Source organism: Chelmon rostratus, chromosome 5 (genome assembly GCF_017976325.1).
Source record: "Chelmon rostratus isolate fCheRos1 chromosome 5, fCheRos1.pri, whole genome shotgun sequence".
Taxonomy (NCBI): domain Eukaryota; kingdom Metazoa; phylum Chordata; class Actinopteri; order Chaetodontiformes; family Chaetodontidae; genus Chelmon; species Chelmon rostratus.
This window is the reverse complement of record NC_055662.1, coordinates 24475401-24492909: the sequence shown is the minus strand read 5'-3', so window position 1 is coordinate 24492909 and position 17509 is coordinate 24475401. Positions and strand designations below refer to the sequence as shown.

The 17509-nt window shown below is 44.6% G+C and overlaps 1 protein-coding gene across 1 annotated transcript in view; it reads right to left on the bottom strand.

The window, feature by feature from the left end:
- Positions 1 to 17509, bottom strand: part of slf1 (SMC5-SMC6 complex localization factor 1) — a 30869-nt gene that overhangs the window by 9735 nt on the left and 3625 nt on the right. Inside the window, exons 7-17 of the mRNA XM_041937491.1 lie at positions 17302 to 17367; positions 16638 to 16784; positions 16245 to 16414; positions 15915 to 16049; positions 14518 to 14671; positions 14212 to 14380; positions 13716 to 13861; positions 12860 to 12969; positions 9375 to 9454; positions 4990 to 5082; positions 3528 to 3710 (exon numbers count right to left, since the gene is read on the bottom strand). Coding sequence (XP_041793425.1) covers positions 3528 to 3710; positions 4990 to 5082; positions 9375 to 9454; positions 12860 to 12969; positions 13716 to 13861; positions 14212 to 14380; positions 14518 to 14671; positions 15915 to 16049; positions 16245 to 16414; positions 16638 to 16784; positions 17302 to 17367 — 1453 coding nt within the window. The remainder of the gene's footprint in view (positions 1 to 3527; positions 3711 to 4989; positions 5083 to 9374; positions 9455 to 12859; positions 12970 to 13715; positions 13862 to 14211; positions 14381 to 14517; positions 14672 to 15914; positions 16050 to 16244; positions 16415 to 16637; positions 16785 to 17301; positions 17368 to 17509) is intronic.

Here is a 17509-nt window from a genome sequence, read left to right as displayed (position 1 = left end):
AAATAAAGGCTTTGTTGGTGTGCCAGTGTCGGTGTTGCCCTCTCTGGCCTACCAGAACCTTGGCAGCTAGGTTCAGCCTGTCTGCTGGAAACCGCTAGGACAGCAGGGTGAATGCCTCAATGAAAATGTCGTTTCAGGAGATGTAGCATGCACAAACGAAGAATAAAAGACGGGAAGATGATAAATAAAGAAAGGAAAAGATGCATCTGGCCCACAAGTCTGTTTTTCTACCATGGGAGCCTCCCAACCTCAGAAGCAGTCTGATGGTTGGGTGTTAGAACTGCAGCCACAAACACAAAAGTCCCGTTTAGAGGGAGTACTGGAATGAACAGCAGCATAAAGATGGTTCCAGTAAGTAAGCATGATGTAGCCCCAAAGCTAAAACTTTCCACATTTAACAGCCAGGACTTAAAGATCTAAAAAAAAAAAAGGAAAAAAAAAAGGGAGGAATAAAATGGCAGGCTTATCGATGGTGTCCATAGCAACCGGATGGAGCTCACGGATGATGGAGAGACAGCATAGCCCGGAGTCAAGAGGACCACCTCCTCACCAGCTCGCCGCTTTAGCCGTTAGACAAGCCGCCATCAAGGTGTGAAGAAACAGCGAACAGTCAGGAGAGAGCGAGCGAGAAAAAAGAAGTATAACGCACAAGCCTGCAGGTGTTTCAGATGGGGAGTATTCTCACTCCTGTTGTTCTGCTCGGCCCCTGTGAGGAGACCTGGCCTAGACAGCAGGCCAGACGTCTGCTGCACGCACACACACACGCACACACACACACAGACACACACTCTGTCTCTTCTTCTTCTAATTTTACAGATACAGATAGCTGCTTCTTCCTCTGACCTCTTTTAATTTGCTCTCCCTCCTGTTACTGTGGAAGGGAGGGGGGAAAAAAAAAAGGGAACGCTCTCTTGTTTCCTCTCCGGGACTAAACAATCCCAGTCTAATTTATTTTTTGAGGACAGAATATGTACATGTGTTAATGGGAAAGTCAAATCAAATTAACTATAATTAGTCAAACTGAGAAGTGAGCGGAGGCAGAGCTGTGTTACATGGGAGGCTCGTTCAACACTGGCGGATCACGCCCCCTCCCCAAAAACGCATACACGTCGCCTCATCCACCTGCCGCTGCGCACCCAGCGACGCCACCCTCCCCGAGCGCCGACACCCGTCACGCTCGCTTCAACCCTCCTGAGCTCAGACTGCATGTGGCACGCGAACATGCAGACGCACGAGCTCGTTGTGTTGTGACACATTTCCACAAAAAAAAAACCTGCGTGTGGATTTTGCAAGCGGCGGATCCTGACTCCTCTAATCTTGTCAAAAAGACATTAACAGACATCTTTATGAGGTGAGGCTGTAATCTGTTTGGACAGACACCGCAGTGCAGGGTTGCATGAGGATTATAAAGACAAGCGGCGGGAGAGATGGTGTAGATGATCTAGGAACCGTGCAGTGGAGAAGCAGACAACCGCTATGGCCTTTGGGGCCCAGTACCAATTCTGTTTGTCTGACTACTTCACTGCATGTGTGCAGCACATAACCCTGTACTGTAGGAAACCAGAAATACCAGCTCTAATACATGTGTCCCTAAAAAACATCAGATTCTTGTCTCGTCCACACCAAATGACATTTAAGACAATACAAACGATAAAAATATGGGTGTTGGTGCTTAAACACTTCCATTCTAATATTGTCCGTTTTTTTGTGTGTCTGTTTACAGTCATTTGTTTTATTTTGTGCCAGGACTCCCATGAAAAAGAGATTAATCTCCACCAACCTCGGTTAAATTAAACAAAAATTTTAAAAAGCCTCAGATAATATACAAAAACATGCAAAGACAGAGTCCAGAGACAAAGCCTAACTTATAGTTTTCAGTATGGATTAAGCCATAACACAAATTTTTTAGCTTTGGATATCACCGCCTATCACTTCAACCAGATCATCATCATCATCATCATTATCATCATCAGATCAACAAACCATATGATGGAACCGAAACCAGCCTGGAGGGGAGTGAAGCCTTCAGTGTCGTTCATTTCACTTCTTTTAATAAAGAAAATACTCTCCAGTTCTAAAATATAACTGATTCTATAGCAGCATCTATGCTAACCTCTACAGGAGGGCGTTTCTGAACGAACAGTCGCCTCTCGCTGTCATCGCACCTAAACTGCGGCCACAGCTGCCACCACTTCCTCACATGATGCCGGTTGGTCGGACCACGGCGGTTTGGCCACAAGCACGTAACTCGAAGCCTGGCAGCATGGGAGGTATGGTCAGATCCTCCATGCTTCATGCCCTCACTGTGTAACGCAGCTTTCTGCTAAAAAAAAAAAAAAAACTCCAGACAACATCATCAGGGTTGTTTTTTCAGACTCTGGAAAGCTCAGAGCACATCATACAGCTGCCTACACGGGCTGAATAGGAATCTATGTGACAAATAAACTAAACTTGATGTTGAAACAGGTGGAGCGGTCCTTTAAAAGCTCCACCATCAACAGGTCCCCCACTCTGCAAGGAGGCCAGCTTAGACAAAACTGGCCCTGCTAATAAGGTCGAAAGCAGCATTCAATCTGTCAGTAAGTGCCGCTACATTTGTTGGCTACATTAAACTGAGAGCTTGTCTTGGCTACAGCAGCAGTGACACGCAGCCCACCACTGCAGTAAATCATTAGCTAAATGGCTAATTCTACAGATTAGCTCTCCTGGCAGCCAACTGGCTCGACAAGTTAAAGGTGTTTTATTTTAACATTATATGATTCCATCAGTGTGACGGGGACCATTTGGTTTAATGAATCGTTTCAAGGAAGATGGATTACATGAAGACATATGAAAACAGTTGAGTATAACCCATCCAATTAGGAAATATAAACATGTAACATAGCCATTTTTAATTGAACCTGCCTGAGTAATGGTACTGACAAAATAAAGCACCGGAGCCATATCAGTGTCACAGTTTCAACTTAAAAAGGTGCTGCAGAAAGAACGGACATGATAACAAAAAAATGAAGAATCTGATCTGATCGGACTTGCCAGGCCACATTAAAAGCATCTGCCTAACCTTATAAACATGCACCTGGATACACTGAGCAGCGTTCAGCTTCATATTAATCCGTTTATGAATGTGAGCAGAGCCCCCAGAAGATAGTTTATGATTTTTATTTTATTAACATTTTCTTTCTGCAAACAAAAAAGCAGCAAAAATGCAGCTGGAAAAGCAGATTGAGTTAAAAGTCAGCCCGAATGGTGCATTCATGTGCATCCATCCAGTGTGCAGACTAGAGAAATGACTCTAATCACACATTAGTTCATAATACAACACTGCAGCCAGCTCTGAGGTGTGGATGCTGGCGTTCGACATCTTATAGATACACATACTTTAAAGACCAACATTACTTGGTAAAATATTACTATTTGAGGCTAACACTTCAGTTAATTCATTTGAATACTGTTAGCTTGCTCTTATAAAACCGGTTCTTTGTGTCATTCTTTACGTCAGCTCTGGTGTACAGGTGAAGTTTACCCACCTGCGTGCTCCAGCAGCATTTTGGCGATGTCCGTGTGCCCGTTTAGCACGGCGTCGTGCAGCGGACTGACCCCGCCCACCTGGTTGCTGAGCACAGGGGCGGGGCGGTGACATAGCAGAGCCTCCACGCACGCAGTGCTGCCATGGTTGCACGCTTCATGCAGAGGCGTCCAGCCCGCGTGGTCTACATGGTCGACAAACCAAGCACAAACAAGAACACAGACATGTTTATTTAACAGCACATGAATAATGTGGAGAAAAACAACTGCTGTCTGGTGTCTTTAAAGGTTAAAAAGGTTAGATATATCTTTTAAAGATCTCTGATATTTAATGATTAAGCTTTCTGCCAAGAATTTACAAGGAAACTGAAGTGCAATGTTTTATAAAGAATTCAGGGTATAAAGCAGTTGATAAGTTATGTACATCTTCTTAAATGTGGTACAGGACAATTTTAACGCTTGACTGGAGTGTCATGACGAAAGATCTAAGATCTGAAGAGGCTTGTTGTGGCGTGAGTTGTTGATTAGCTCTGAGAGCTAACACCTTGGCTAGCAAATAAGCTAGCAGGGGCTAATTGGAGGAACTCTGCAGCAAAGTTGAGAGAAACTGACGAGAAACACTTCGCAAAGGGATTGAAGCTAACGAGGGAGGCCGAAGACATAGTGAGAAATTCAGCGACTCACATTAACATGACTGAACTACGGTTTCTTAAGACTGATTCTCTATTACGAAAGCGCCTTTACGCCTTTTAAAATTCTTGTTTGGGCGTTACAAAAAGATTTCATGTCCATGTACATCTTACATAATTAGACAAAATCTGCATTTTCACGAAATATTGCAAGACGTCAGCCCATCACGTTTTACAGTGCTGGTTCCAAAATTACGGTCACGGATAGACAAACCGTAACGAATAAAACGTAGACCATTGTAGACCGATGTAGATCTGTTCTACCTGACGAGAAAGGAGCCCAACCTAAAATGTTTTGCCTCGGTTGACGCGGGCCTCGTGTTTGGGAGGCGAGGTGACAGCGATAATTTTACCATTTGACGCATAGTTCTGCCTGATCACGTTCTGAACATCACCTCCTGCGTAAGTTCATTTAGGCTCGGAGGAACCTTTGAAACAGCACAACATTTCCATAAAAGGAGGTTAAGCCATTATATTTGACCTAAAGCGACAAAAGAAAGTCACTCTGAAATATCAAAAGGCATTCAATTCACTTAGCGAAGTCACCATAAAGCTGTAAATCCGAGCCTCCTAACCCATCCCGCTCTTTCTAGACACACCCTTTACATTTTAGCTAAAGGTTAACCTCAATGATGACGCACACGCACTCCTATTTCTCCCCTTTTTTTTCTCCAATGTTAATCGCTCTCCGAAACCCCAGAGCAAACAGTGGGAGTGAAGCGAGATGACGGTGAGACTGAGGTTACAGCGAAAAGGGAGAGCGAGAGAGTCTTACCTTTAACGTTGACGTCCGTGCCAGGAAGCGCCAGGATCTGAAGCACCGTTTCCACTTGGTTCCTCTTGCAAGCTCTGTGGAGGAGGGTCTCTCCTTCGGCAGGACACGCAACGGACAAACACACCCAAAAGAGAGAAGAGGCGGAAGAGAAGAGAGAAATCCAAAATCAGGGTGTGCCCAATGTCCTGCCCATTGTCCCCCTCCATATGGTGAACACACCAATAGAATACCACAGAAATGTCCCCAAACACACACACACAAAAAGCCTGACCTAAAAAAGTACGACCCGCCAATGAGGATGCGATTTAAGGAGAGTGATGAGAAAAGGGGGGAGATCTTTCAAGGGAAAAAAAAAAAAATGGGAGGAAAAAAAAATTAAAGATGGAGAGTTGGGCTAATTCGCTTCACTCTTTCCCTCTTTTACAGACACAGAGATTCTCCACTTACACCCCGAGCCCAACAAAGTTAATATCGGGGCAGTCGGCGAGTGAATGGACGCAGCGGTGAGAAAGCGCTCTCGCTTCCTGTCCGCTCGTCCGTATATTGTTACTTGAGAGGAAGTTATGGTAGACAGCCCACGCACAAAGCCTCGAAAAGGATTCTTCACAGATCCAGGGTTCAAAAGCTCCGCTGGGCATTGCCAGTGTCACCACGTGATATTTAATCAGCAAACTACCAGTGAACAGGCGTGGAAAAAACCTCTCAAGGATTCCATTTACATTTTTAAACACAATTTTCTTCTCCCCTCTTCCCTTTTTTCCCCCTCATCTTTACCCCATCCCTCACTTTTTCCTGATACAATATTAAACCAGGAATATATTAGCGGGCCAGAGCCCCCTCTTTTCATGTATGGCTGAACTTCAGAGGGAAGTTAAAGGCCAAGCATGAGTGGCTCTGTGCTTGCCAGTATAATACAGAACTGCAAAGCCCGTAATAAATGCTTTACTAGCTCTCCCCAGGACGCCACGCCTGTACAGGGGCTCCACTCCAGCGTGCACAGAGCACAGACTGGGGCAAAAAGAGGTGGAGGAGGAGAGGGGAGGGAGGAAACGGGGGGGCAAGAAAGAAGAAGCGGTGGAGGAGAGAGTGAAAGGGTTTCCTGCATTTCAAAGCATAGAAGGGAAATATTGAAAATGCTGGCTGCTATTCATTGTGAAGATCCCTTTCTTCCAGGAGGTGTCTTTGAGGATGCAGGAGATGCATTAAATGCCATCCACCCTTAGTAAAGAGGTTGAAGAGAGGAAGAAAAAAAATAAAACCCGGGAACTGGGGGAACTGTTTATCAAAAAGAGGATCTTTTATGCTCTCGCTAGAAATGTGATGCAAAACCTGACAAACAGAAGTTAAATTAGTCAAGTGAAAAGTTTTGAAACGCACACTTTCTCGCACTGATTATGTCCATAATTACACATCACACACATACAGTACATTATAATATCTCTTCACACATTTCAGACATAAATGTTGCTGCAGAAACCTCGACTAAGACTCTGCATGAGACTGGATGGTTGCTGTCCTGCCCTGCAGCACCACACAACAGCGAACAGTCCACAGAGACCTTGCAGATTTATATAATGAGTTTAGTGGTCATTGAATAAGATGTAAATTATAGAAAAATAAAAATAGTAAAATGAGGGACTTCATACAGAAATAGAATAAAAGACCTGCCATGGATTCAGTCACCTTTGCAAACGTTCAGCAGAGGCAGACAGGCAGTTAGGATCATGATCCAGTGCAAAAAAGTCCTCTAGTCTGCAGTGATGTCTAAATTTCATTCTGAAAATGTGTTTCACTGTAAAAATCCTATTAATTTACACACAACAGTGCACAGCTGTTTGCAAGCGCAGCATCAGATAGCGGACACTCTGGTGGTTGTAGTGCATCAGCGCCAATCAATGAAGCAAACCAATATTTCCAATCTGAAAACCAAAAACAGCCCAACTGAGGGTGAAGCCCAGCCCTAACTACAGTCCCTAATGACTGAGCTGCACTGTGTGGCACGTCAGTGTTCTACATGGGCTGCTCTGCTATTACCGGGCTCTAAAACGCTGTGATTAAACACCCATTCCACTACACCCCATGTGTACACATCCTCGCAAATGCCAGGGCCAATCCACGCACTGTTAAATCACTTTAATGGCTCCAATTTGGACACAACGCCTCTATTATAGGGGTAATTGCATGCTCAGCATTTACAAGCACGGAAAGGATAAATCCGCCTGTCCTTTTCTATAAATCCCCCGTTCCACACTTTAATAGAAAAGTTAAATGTATGTGTTGCTCTTTATATCCCTCAGTCTGCTTGCTACACTCCTGTAAAGTGTCACTTGGCCCGCCGATCACTGGACCAACAAGCTGCTGGAAGCCTGTAACAATGCTATTTGTGAGGAATGTGTTAGAAAGGTATTCTGGGCCAGTTATTGGACATATTTAAAACTATTTTAAGACTACTGCTGTCACTGGCTCTAAGAGCCACGGCAGCACGTTAATTCCCCGAAATCACGATTACTGCAGCTTACACCGTGCCTCGGGAGAGTTTACTGGCATTAACGTAAGCGAGAATCATCTAAAAATTTCACTGGTGAAGATTTTAATGTGAGATAACTCCATTTAATCAGTCAGAAAGAACGCTGGGCAGCTACAGAGCGCCTTGATGCTCTGCTCTCTGCCAACAGGAAGTAATAAGACACAAACACAGAGTGTCTCTTTAATGATAGTAAGCAAATCCTCGATATAAAAGCTTGATCCACTCACTGTGGTTTGGATTGTACGTATCCGTCTGCCAAATTAACAAATGTCAATAAATGTAAAAGCAAGGCTCACAAACATCTTTTGCCTCTGTCATCTAATTGTTGTACTATGTTACGAGCACACATGAGGTGCAGTAGGGATGATTGATCAGGCACAGATCAGAATTCAGGACAAACCACCGGTTGGCTAGGTCCTTAAAATGCTGACAGCATGACGAGGAAAACCCTGTGGTGCAACTGAGAGCTCCAGAACAGCCACTACTTTCACTGCGCTCAGACGTATGTTAATTACAGGTGTGGTAGCCGGCTACGTGTTCAATATGTTTTGTTAAAAAAAAGAAGTGACCACCTATCAAAGCACCAACTTTTAAATAGCTATGTCTCAGTGCTGGATAAAGTCGCCTGGAGTAGCTTTACACTCCCAAGAACGACGCGCTGAACTCCGCAGCCTGAATGTTGACTTTAACTGTTTGTTTCAGGATGACATGAAGCTGAAAGCAAATAGATTTTAAGCAGGGAAAATCACACAGCAGTTCTTGTTTGACAATCTACATACAGTGTTTTCGGGCTGATTTAGATTGAGATCTCTGCCGAGCTTCCAGAAGCAAATGCGGAAAAAGAAAAAGAAGTTCATCCCAAATCCCTCAACCCCTCTCAGCTACTTTGACAAAGATACCGAGGTTCCAGGAGGCGAGACAGATGCTCCAAAGGAAAAAAAAAAGTGCAGCACATGAGAAAGTGAGCTTACATAGTATGCGGGTGAAAAAAGCCTGTAAGAGAGGGAGAGGGAGAGAATGGGGTGAGATGGGATGGGATGAGAGGGCGAGAGGGGAGGATGCTGTGCCGATGGTTCATCAAAAATTAATGCCGACCGCATCGGTATAGAGATCACGTAGTGGAAAAACAACACATGCCAACAGCCTTGAGTCTCCTGCCTCAGCCATCCCTCCCCCGCTCCCCCCTCTCCTTTACCCTCCACCCTTCCTTCGCTCCAGCACAGGGCCTTTCTGATCAGGTGGAGGGGGGAGATATGAGCTCTGACACCTTCGAGAGTTCACACAGAGTGCCATGCCTCTAATTGCAGGAAGTTCCACCAGTGCAGCCGCTGTATATCTGCAGCGCGACCCTAATTGCAGCATTTAATATCCCTGCAATGGAGATCTGAGGCACACAGTGCGTACTAATACGTGTTATTGTTTTGTGTGAGAAAGCCATTATTTCTGTCCGTGCACACTTCTTTATTTATTTACCTATTACTTTTTAAAAAGGTGAATAAGACACGGAAAAAGCAAAACAAAGCAAAGAGCGCGGTGTTGCATTTCAATGCGAATCGGACCGGAGGCGGGGGAGGCGCGATACAGAGGCGGTGATGCGGCCCGAACGCACGCGACAGGCTGAATCGCATGCAGCCAAGTCGCCCTTACAGCTGACGGGATGGAAGCTCGGTCCGATGCAAATCAATCACTCTCTCCATACATTATGTGCTCTTCATTACACTGAAAGTGATGACAGAGCTATCATGTCCCTCTTTACTGATGACCTAGTGCAGTGCATCAGTCCATTAAAAGTCCGCACCTTGCAAATGTGCAGCTATACTTTCAAGCAGGAGCAGTGTGTGTGTGTGTGTGTGTGTACCTGCTGCGTTGACTCTGTTCAAACCTCTGGGGATGTTCTCTTTCTCCAGGCTTGTTTCATTCACCAAAGAGCTCTGAGCACTGTATAGAGACAAAGGGTGTGGTCAAAGGGGTTATGAGAAAATATACATGTATGTACTAAACCTAATTCAATAAGCGATTACCCACGATTCACAAAGTCCAAAGTTTCAATGGCTGACCATTTCAGCATGACAGCGAGGAGACCTTGCAGGACAGAGAGTGGAACGGGCGTCGCTGTACTGTGAAAAGTGCCATTAGCAAATGAATCCCTCGTGGCGCTGTATCATTTCATATGAAATCTGACAATATCTGTCAAACCCCTACTGTGTTGGCCACACACACTTCACACACCCAACCCTCCATTCCCGTCTCCAAAGCACTTTTCCTCCCACTTAACGCCTCAAACGCACAGACGGAGAATTCGATGTGAGCAAGCACATTAGGAGGAATAACTAGTAAAAGAAAGTGAAGCCTCTTCAAAGTAGTGGCGTGCTAATAGCTGTGGGCTGTCACTAGTCCTGTGAGTGGGTATGGGAGATCTGCCTGCATGAAGCCTGACAGGTGTCTTGAGTGTATACGCCTGTGCACGTGCGCATGCGCTGCATTGAAGCGCAGTGCCATCCGTATTACAGGGAGGAGGCTTGTTCCCTGGTAATTGGCTTGTTCAGAAGCCAGGAAGGAGCTCCCAGCAGTGAGGAGGAAACACACGTCCTGTCACGTTGCTTGTTATTAGCAGGGACAAGGCTGAGAAGAGATGAGACAAGCTCTGTGTATGTGTGTGTGTGTGTGTGAGAGAGTCCATAAGAGTGTCTGGGACAAGGGCGTAGCACTTCTCATCTCAAACCACTTCACCCAAGTGTCCCCTGTCCATATAGGCTGGCAGCAGTGGAGGTTGACAGTACTTGGCTTGCATACGCCCGGTCTCTCCTTCCCTCATGGTCTACTTTAGGAGGCCAGCATGCTGTCAGTGGCCCAGCTATCAATTCTGGGCCGGGGGCAGTGTGTGCCCTTGGAGGCCGACTCTCAAGAAACTTGTTTGCAATATGGAAGTAATGGGGAAGTGCATGTCAAATGCCAAAGCAAGAGAAAGCTATGCATTGCATTTTCTACATGCTTTAATTCAACCAAAAGGGCAAAAAATAAAGCTCTCTTTAATCTGTCTCCATTGTTAAAATATAAGTGGTTTGATGCAGTTACAGGCTTTTCTTAAATCCAGGTGACACTACAGTATATACAGGTCTGGACAGAAGAGATGGGGCCAAAATAATGGCACAGTCAAATGGTTTGAAAAGATAAGTAACGCACAGAGCTTGATTAAGCCAGCAGGAGGAAACCTTAGTTTAATTACAGCTTCCCTTCTGCTAACAGCACTCACTGCCACGCAGCCAGCCGGCAAGTCAAACGGCCATCTAAACAGTCGGTCAATCAGCCGGCCTGTCAGCTTGGTATGGCTTGGACGTGCGCCCTGATGCCAGCCTGTCTGTTGGTGCAGAAAAGGCAGACACGCCATCTCTCATACATACGACTGCTGCAGCCTCGAGCCACAGTAGAACGGCCTAATGCCTAACTAACAGCCAGAAATGAAAGATAGAGAGGTCATGTGGCTCCTCTCAACCTTCAAGACATGCGCCGACTCTTTTCATAAATCCAACAACAAACATTGTGCCAGGATTTTATCTTGGTCTTGTGTTCTACTGAGAAACAGAACTGAAACCTCTATATGAAACCATACTGACATTCGTGGTATTTAAAGCAGAGCACAATAAATATAGCTGATTTCTCACAGAAAATATGTAAATGATTTTTCAGAGTCGCAGCAGCTCTGAAAACAAACTGTACTGGAAATGCGAAGAGATTGAGGAGTGTGTCAGACTAAGTACTTCAACATAAGATGTGTTAATTGATTAAGAGTGTCAACATCGCTGAAAATATGTATAACATCATGAATCCAACCATGAAACACGAGGAAACAAGATTTCCTTTTGGTGTCTGTCCTCGATTTATCGCAGGCTTTGTCATCTTGATGTCATTCATTCTTTTAGGGTCAAATGATTTTACATGCCCTTTGGCATTTCTTTATCTCATCCGCACAGACTGCATTCCTTGTCTTTCAGCTCTTCTTATGTCTATGCAAAAATAAACTAAAGCCTTAAAAGTGTGGAGAGAGTGGAAAGACAGCAGTGATGGAGGGAAGAGGGGATGTGGTCAGTGCATGAACCAGTAGCCTTCACATGAACCTGCTCCCTGGTGACTCCTGCCCTTCTCCAGGCCAACTACCTGCTGGTGGAGCAGCAGATGTCTGATACGGAGTATGGAGAGAGTGTGTGTGTGTGTGTGTGTGTGTGAGTGATTGAATTCAGAGAGGGATTTAGTATGCGAGGGCAGATCAAGAGAGGTGGAGGAAGGCGGGGGTGAAGGCAGAGAGCTGGTGGTCGTAAGGGAAGACACAAAGGCGTGATGGGATATCCTAGTCTGTCTATCTGTCGGCTTCCTGTCCAAATTAGACTCAGCACTGTGTGTGTGTGCGTGTGTGTGGTGGTCTAACCTCCCTTTGCACCCCTCCTGTCAGCCAGCACACACTGATAGGATCAGACCTGGGCATGACCCATCACATGCCAACTCCTCACGCTCCGTCTGACCTCCATTTGCCTCTCTCCAGCTTTCCCTCACTCTCTCCATTCATGCATCTCTGCTCCTCACCCCCACCCACACACACTCATCCTCTCTCCAGGTGTTCCTTTGTTCCTTTTCGCTCACATTTCTCATCGGGTCCGTACGTTTTCACCCGTTTTGCCTCATGCTGTCTGTACCCTTAAATCTACGGGTGGAAACCTGACAGCGGAGGCCGAGATGACGGCTGGTTGAATAGTTCTGTTGTTTTAGACACACGCAGGCTAACAGGAAGACACAAAAGTAAATGAAAGACAGATACAGCCGATTTGAGAGGATAACAGACAGTGGAAGATTTTATTACACCGCCTCTGTTAAATCTGACCAGCAACACGTATGCTGTTACACAACCAACAAACGAACTTTTGCGCCAGCAGCAAACCGCAATGATACAGACGGACTGGACCGACTGGATTTACCATCTCAAAAACAAGGCCGCCAATTGAGAAAGTGCAAACACTCAAACCTTTGTTGACGCAAGTGTTTTTCTGATCACCTAAAAGTTCTGAGAATGGGAATAAGAGAGAAGAGCAATAGGCTATGTAATGCCAAAAATATAGAAATATATATAGTATATATAGAAAATTTACTTGAGGTTTGGTAGTTTAAAATTTAGTCTAGAGAAACTGAAAAGAAAGCAGGGGCAAACATGCCTTCAAGTTGCTTTGAAATGTATTTAGAGTCTTAGACTAAGCTGTTGGTCGTTGTGCAGCCCCACCTCTGCATGCAGATATGTCCTCACATGCTCTGCTTCAGACTAACAGTGGCATAGACAGACAGCTGTGTGTAACTGACCTGCAGCCGGTCACCTGGCTGGTGCAGATGTTTGAGGTGTGTCCAGGCCTGACACGAGCACCGGTGGGACTCTGAGCCAAACTCCCCAGAGCGGGCAGGTAGGACAGCACCTGTCAGAAGTCACACACACACAAGCTTATACTGTACTGTGCCTTGACACTACAAGTGGACGTTTGTGTGTCTGAAGAGGCATGAAAACACAAAGCATGAGTGAGAAAGCCAGATGTTCTACTGCAATGTAATACAGTGGGTTGACCACATCAGGCGTCTTTCTCTCTGTAGCGGAGAGCTGTAATATAATCTGAACTAATTTTCACACTGCCAAGTTTACTTATGCAGAACATCTGTGTTTCATGCCTTTTTACCATGACACAAAAGCACAGTGGAAACAGGAAACAAAAAGATTAAAACTGGTGTATTCATCAGAAACGCTGTAAATCAGAAATGTCGTTTTTTTTGGTTTTGCCAATAACTTTCTTATTCCCTGTGTTTTTACAAACAGTAGTGTATGTGGATGTAGTTTTATTAGATCTTGCATGCTCTTATTTTGCCAAAACCGCTTTCAAAAGGTCTTTCCAGCACATGAACCGAAAACGAGGATCAACTGAACTCATGCGGAGTTCAGCTGGACCCCGTTATTGTATGTGTAAAACATACATTTCACATAATATCATTCAGTGTCTTCATGGCTTACTAAACTAAGCAGCACACGACTGTTGTGACTCACAAAAGTAAGAGGTGCACGACTCAAATTATGACAAAGCCTGTCATGAATACAAGACTGATGAAAGCAGTGAGGTTTCCTGTGGGTAAGTAATGGGAAATTGAGTGAAGAACAAGAAACAAACACACACACCATTTTCTTGAGAGAGAGGGAATCATCTCCAACTGTGAATCCATTTCTGCAGCAAAGATTCCTGAATATGGCATCAGCCATCACCAGCTTTAGTCTGACAGAGCGAATCCTGATAACCAGCTCCTCCAGCACCACAGGAGACACATCTACAGGACAAAACGAGAGGAACTCATCAAATATCACACTGTCAATGAAATTAAAAAATTATTTTGTTTAACACTGTGATTGAATTACTTGTAAAAATGCATTTCATTGCACAGTCTATCTTCTGGTGCAGTATTTAACAAGTAGAAACAGCTGAAAAATAACATTTGTACTTCTACAGTATTTGTCTTTTTGGGATTAAAACACACACACACACATGCACAGAAAATAAAAATTTAAAAAAGCTATGACTCTAAGGCCAACATTAACCTGAGCAGATCTTTTAGGAGAGCTGAAAACCGACATTCTTTCAGATATTGTTCCTAATCTGATCATTTTCTATTTTACCTACCCTGGCTTATAACGGCAAAGTGCTCTGCTAGGTCTTTCAGGCCTTTTTCCACCAGGTTCTGGTTCAGTTTGCAGTTCTGCTGACACCAGAACTCCACCAACACAGACAGGAGGTCCAGCAGGGTGTCCGCCAAATGCAGCTTCTGCTTTTCACCTCCCTCAGCGAAGTCCTTCAGAGAACATGAACAACGTAACAGTACAGAGCTAGCAAGCTCTAACAGCAGGTGTAACGTTGTTCTGCCGGGCGATGGGCGCACCAACACACAATCCAATGAGAGTGACAATACATAAGTCCCGCAGCATTTACCTCGACGGCAGCCTGCACCAACAGCTTGGTTAGTTGTTTCACAGCTCGGGACAACAGCGTGGAGCGCTCCCACACAGTCCAGAAGGTTCCATACAGCAAAGATCCTGAAGCTGGAGCCTGAGGGATTCCTGTTGCCTCAGGCAGCACAAAATCCCTGAGCCAGAGAGAGGCAGAGAAGGCAGGAGTGACTGAAGGAAGCACGGGCCATCTACTTTAATTAATAAAATCATTTATTCTAAGAATAAAACAGTGCATAACCTTAATAAATTATATTCAAATCAAATGACATTTGCAGCAAATATATCAATATATAAATATTAAACTGAAAAATATATATCTAGTTGCATTCAAGTCTTGTTGTATATCTTAACTAGAATTATTGTGTTTTTTGCCTTTGTCAACCAGCCAAGTTGCAGTTTGGATTCATGTCTGTCCAGACTCACACAACATATGCAGAGAGGACTATGAGGGAATTTAATAAAATGTTTTAAATGCATTTTTTGTCAATATACTGATGTACGTATATGATTCCAGTGAATAATTTCCTGTGAGAAACATGCTGCCTTCACTTTGAGACTATTTTCCAGAGGAGCGCAGAGAGCTTCATCACATGATGCAACAACAATCACCTGAAGCTCGATATCAGCAGAACCAATGATCTTGTGTTGGACTACAACGCTTCAAATAAGGATGCTGCTGCTAAAGAAGCTGCAAACTGTAAAACATGGAAGCTTCACACACATCTTCAATCCGGCAGACCCCCAAGATTAGTAGATTAGTCAGTATCTGACCAATGAGAAGTATGGTCACAACCTCCCCTTCTGAGTTATGGTGTTGGATAATGGCCAGAAAAGTCTTTCTGTGGAACATTAAGATGTCATCACTTCATCATTTTATCCTATGAGACACTTGTGTGAGAGTTTGAAATAATTAGTGAATGAATTCTTGAATTAAGCCCAAAAATGTGTCATATGTGGTCACAGTGACCTTTCACCACCAGATTTCTTGAGTGTAAGTGAACATTTGTGCCAAGTTTGAAGAAATTCCCTCAAGGCGTTCCTGAGATATCGTGTTCACGAGAATGCGACAGACATACGTATGTACAGACAAACCACCTGAAAACATAACGCCTCTGGCCACAGCTGTTGCGGGCGCAGAGGCCTAAAAATAGACTAGCCAGAAGTAGGCGTATTAGCCACTTCCTTGTTATGAATTCAGACAAATATGTTCCAACAGCTCTTTGCTGCAGCTCACACCAGCTAAAATACAATGATCCGGAGAGTCTGTGAGAGGATCCCTCCACAACTCTGCCCCAGCAAACAAATGAGTGGCTTTGTTGATGAACAGTAAGGAGAGCATACGTTTAAAACAAACAAAAGGAGAGTTGTGAGAGTTACCCGGTGGTGACAGAGTGCAGTTCTCCCTGGAAGAGCTTGAGGAGAAATGCCAGGAGGTCACTATGAAACTGTAATAGTGTTGGCAGAGCAGGTCCAGGGAGGGGGTGACAGGTTACCTCACTGGATAGGCAGTAACTGAAGCACACACACACAGACGAACAGGAAATGTACTGTATGAGAACATCTGTCTGCTTACATTTCACTGACTGTCAGGAGCACTCCACATAACTGGGTTATTGTAAAAGAGGTTTTAAGTATTTGTTTCCTTACATTTAAAGTGCATTTAAAAATGCAGAATGATTTTTGGGAATAACTGGTTAACAGGTTTACCTGATGGCTGTCTCTAGAAAAGGCCACAGGCCCGTCTTACACCGAGGACACTGCAACACCTGGGTAAAATATCTCTTCACTGTGCTGGGAGCCAGCCAGGGAGGGTTGGTGACGAGCAGGTTATACATGACCTGCAGGAAATTTCTCAGGAAGACAGATGTGGCGTTTCCCTGCGACATAATGAGCACACAACAAATGACGTTTGAGAGGTTTGGATGTATAGTAAGAATGTCAAAGCACAGTTTAGTCCAGTGGTGCCAAAAAAAAAAAGGGAAAAACGTAGCTACCAAAACTCAGAAAAAATGTAATGAAATGCATTATACTTTCATGCAGCCCCTGAGGCTCATGCAGCAGCAGGTGGGAATTTCTACAGTCTGGTAATTCTGGTCCTACCTGCTGTGCGTACTCTAAGAGGGAGAGCAGGTACGACGCTGGTGGCAGCAAACCTGGGAACACAGCGCTTCTGATTGAGTCCAAGGCTTCAATGAAGAACCCGCACTCTATCATAGTACCAACATTGCTGAAGTCTGTTTCTGTTGCCTGGAGGAAGAAAAGAACAATGATGAAACGTAAGAGGTATATGGAAAGGAGGAGAAAACACGGCACTCAAAGAGACGGATGGGCGAAAGAGGAGAAAAAAGCAGGGGCAGAAGGGTAATGGAAATAGGAAGTGAATGGACATCAAAAGTTCCTGGGGGTCATTTCTGACTGTCTGCTATTGGCAAATAGCATATGGATTCAGAAAGTACAGAATGGAAATACACAAGCACTTATAATAGCAATCTGATGGAGATCCACTTGGGTAAGGTATGGACAGGACAGTGGAGAGTATTGTTAATAGGTCTGCCAATCAAAACTCTCAGATCAGCTGACAGTGGTGGTTAAATTTGGTGACCTGAGTATGATGCGCCCTTGCTCTAGTTGTCACTTTCCATTGAAATGTATGACATAAAGGAAATTGAATGACCTGATCTCCTTGATGAAACGCATAGTTATTTTAGAGATGTAAGGCAGTGATCAGGGTGGGTGCGGTGGGTGGGCACGGACGCGTATCTACCTGAGACTGTGGACGATACGGGTCACAGTAACCCAGGAATTCGAGGAAGAACAGTCTCGGTCGGCCCTGCAGCAAGAAGACCACATTAACAATGTCAAATGCATTCAGCACAGCCAAGAAAGGTCATTGGAGTGAACAGAATACAGACCATCTAAAAGCTTACTCAGATATAACTAGAAACGAGGCAGCAGTGTGTCTCTGCAGCAAA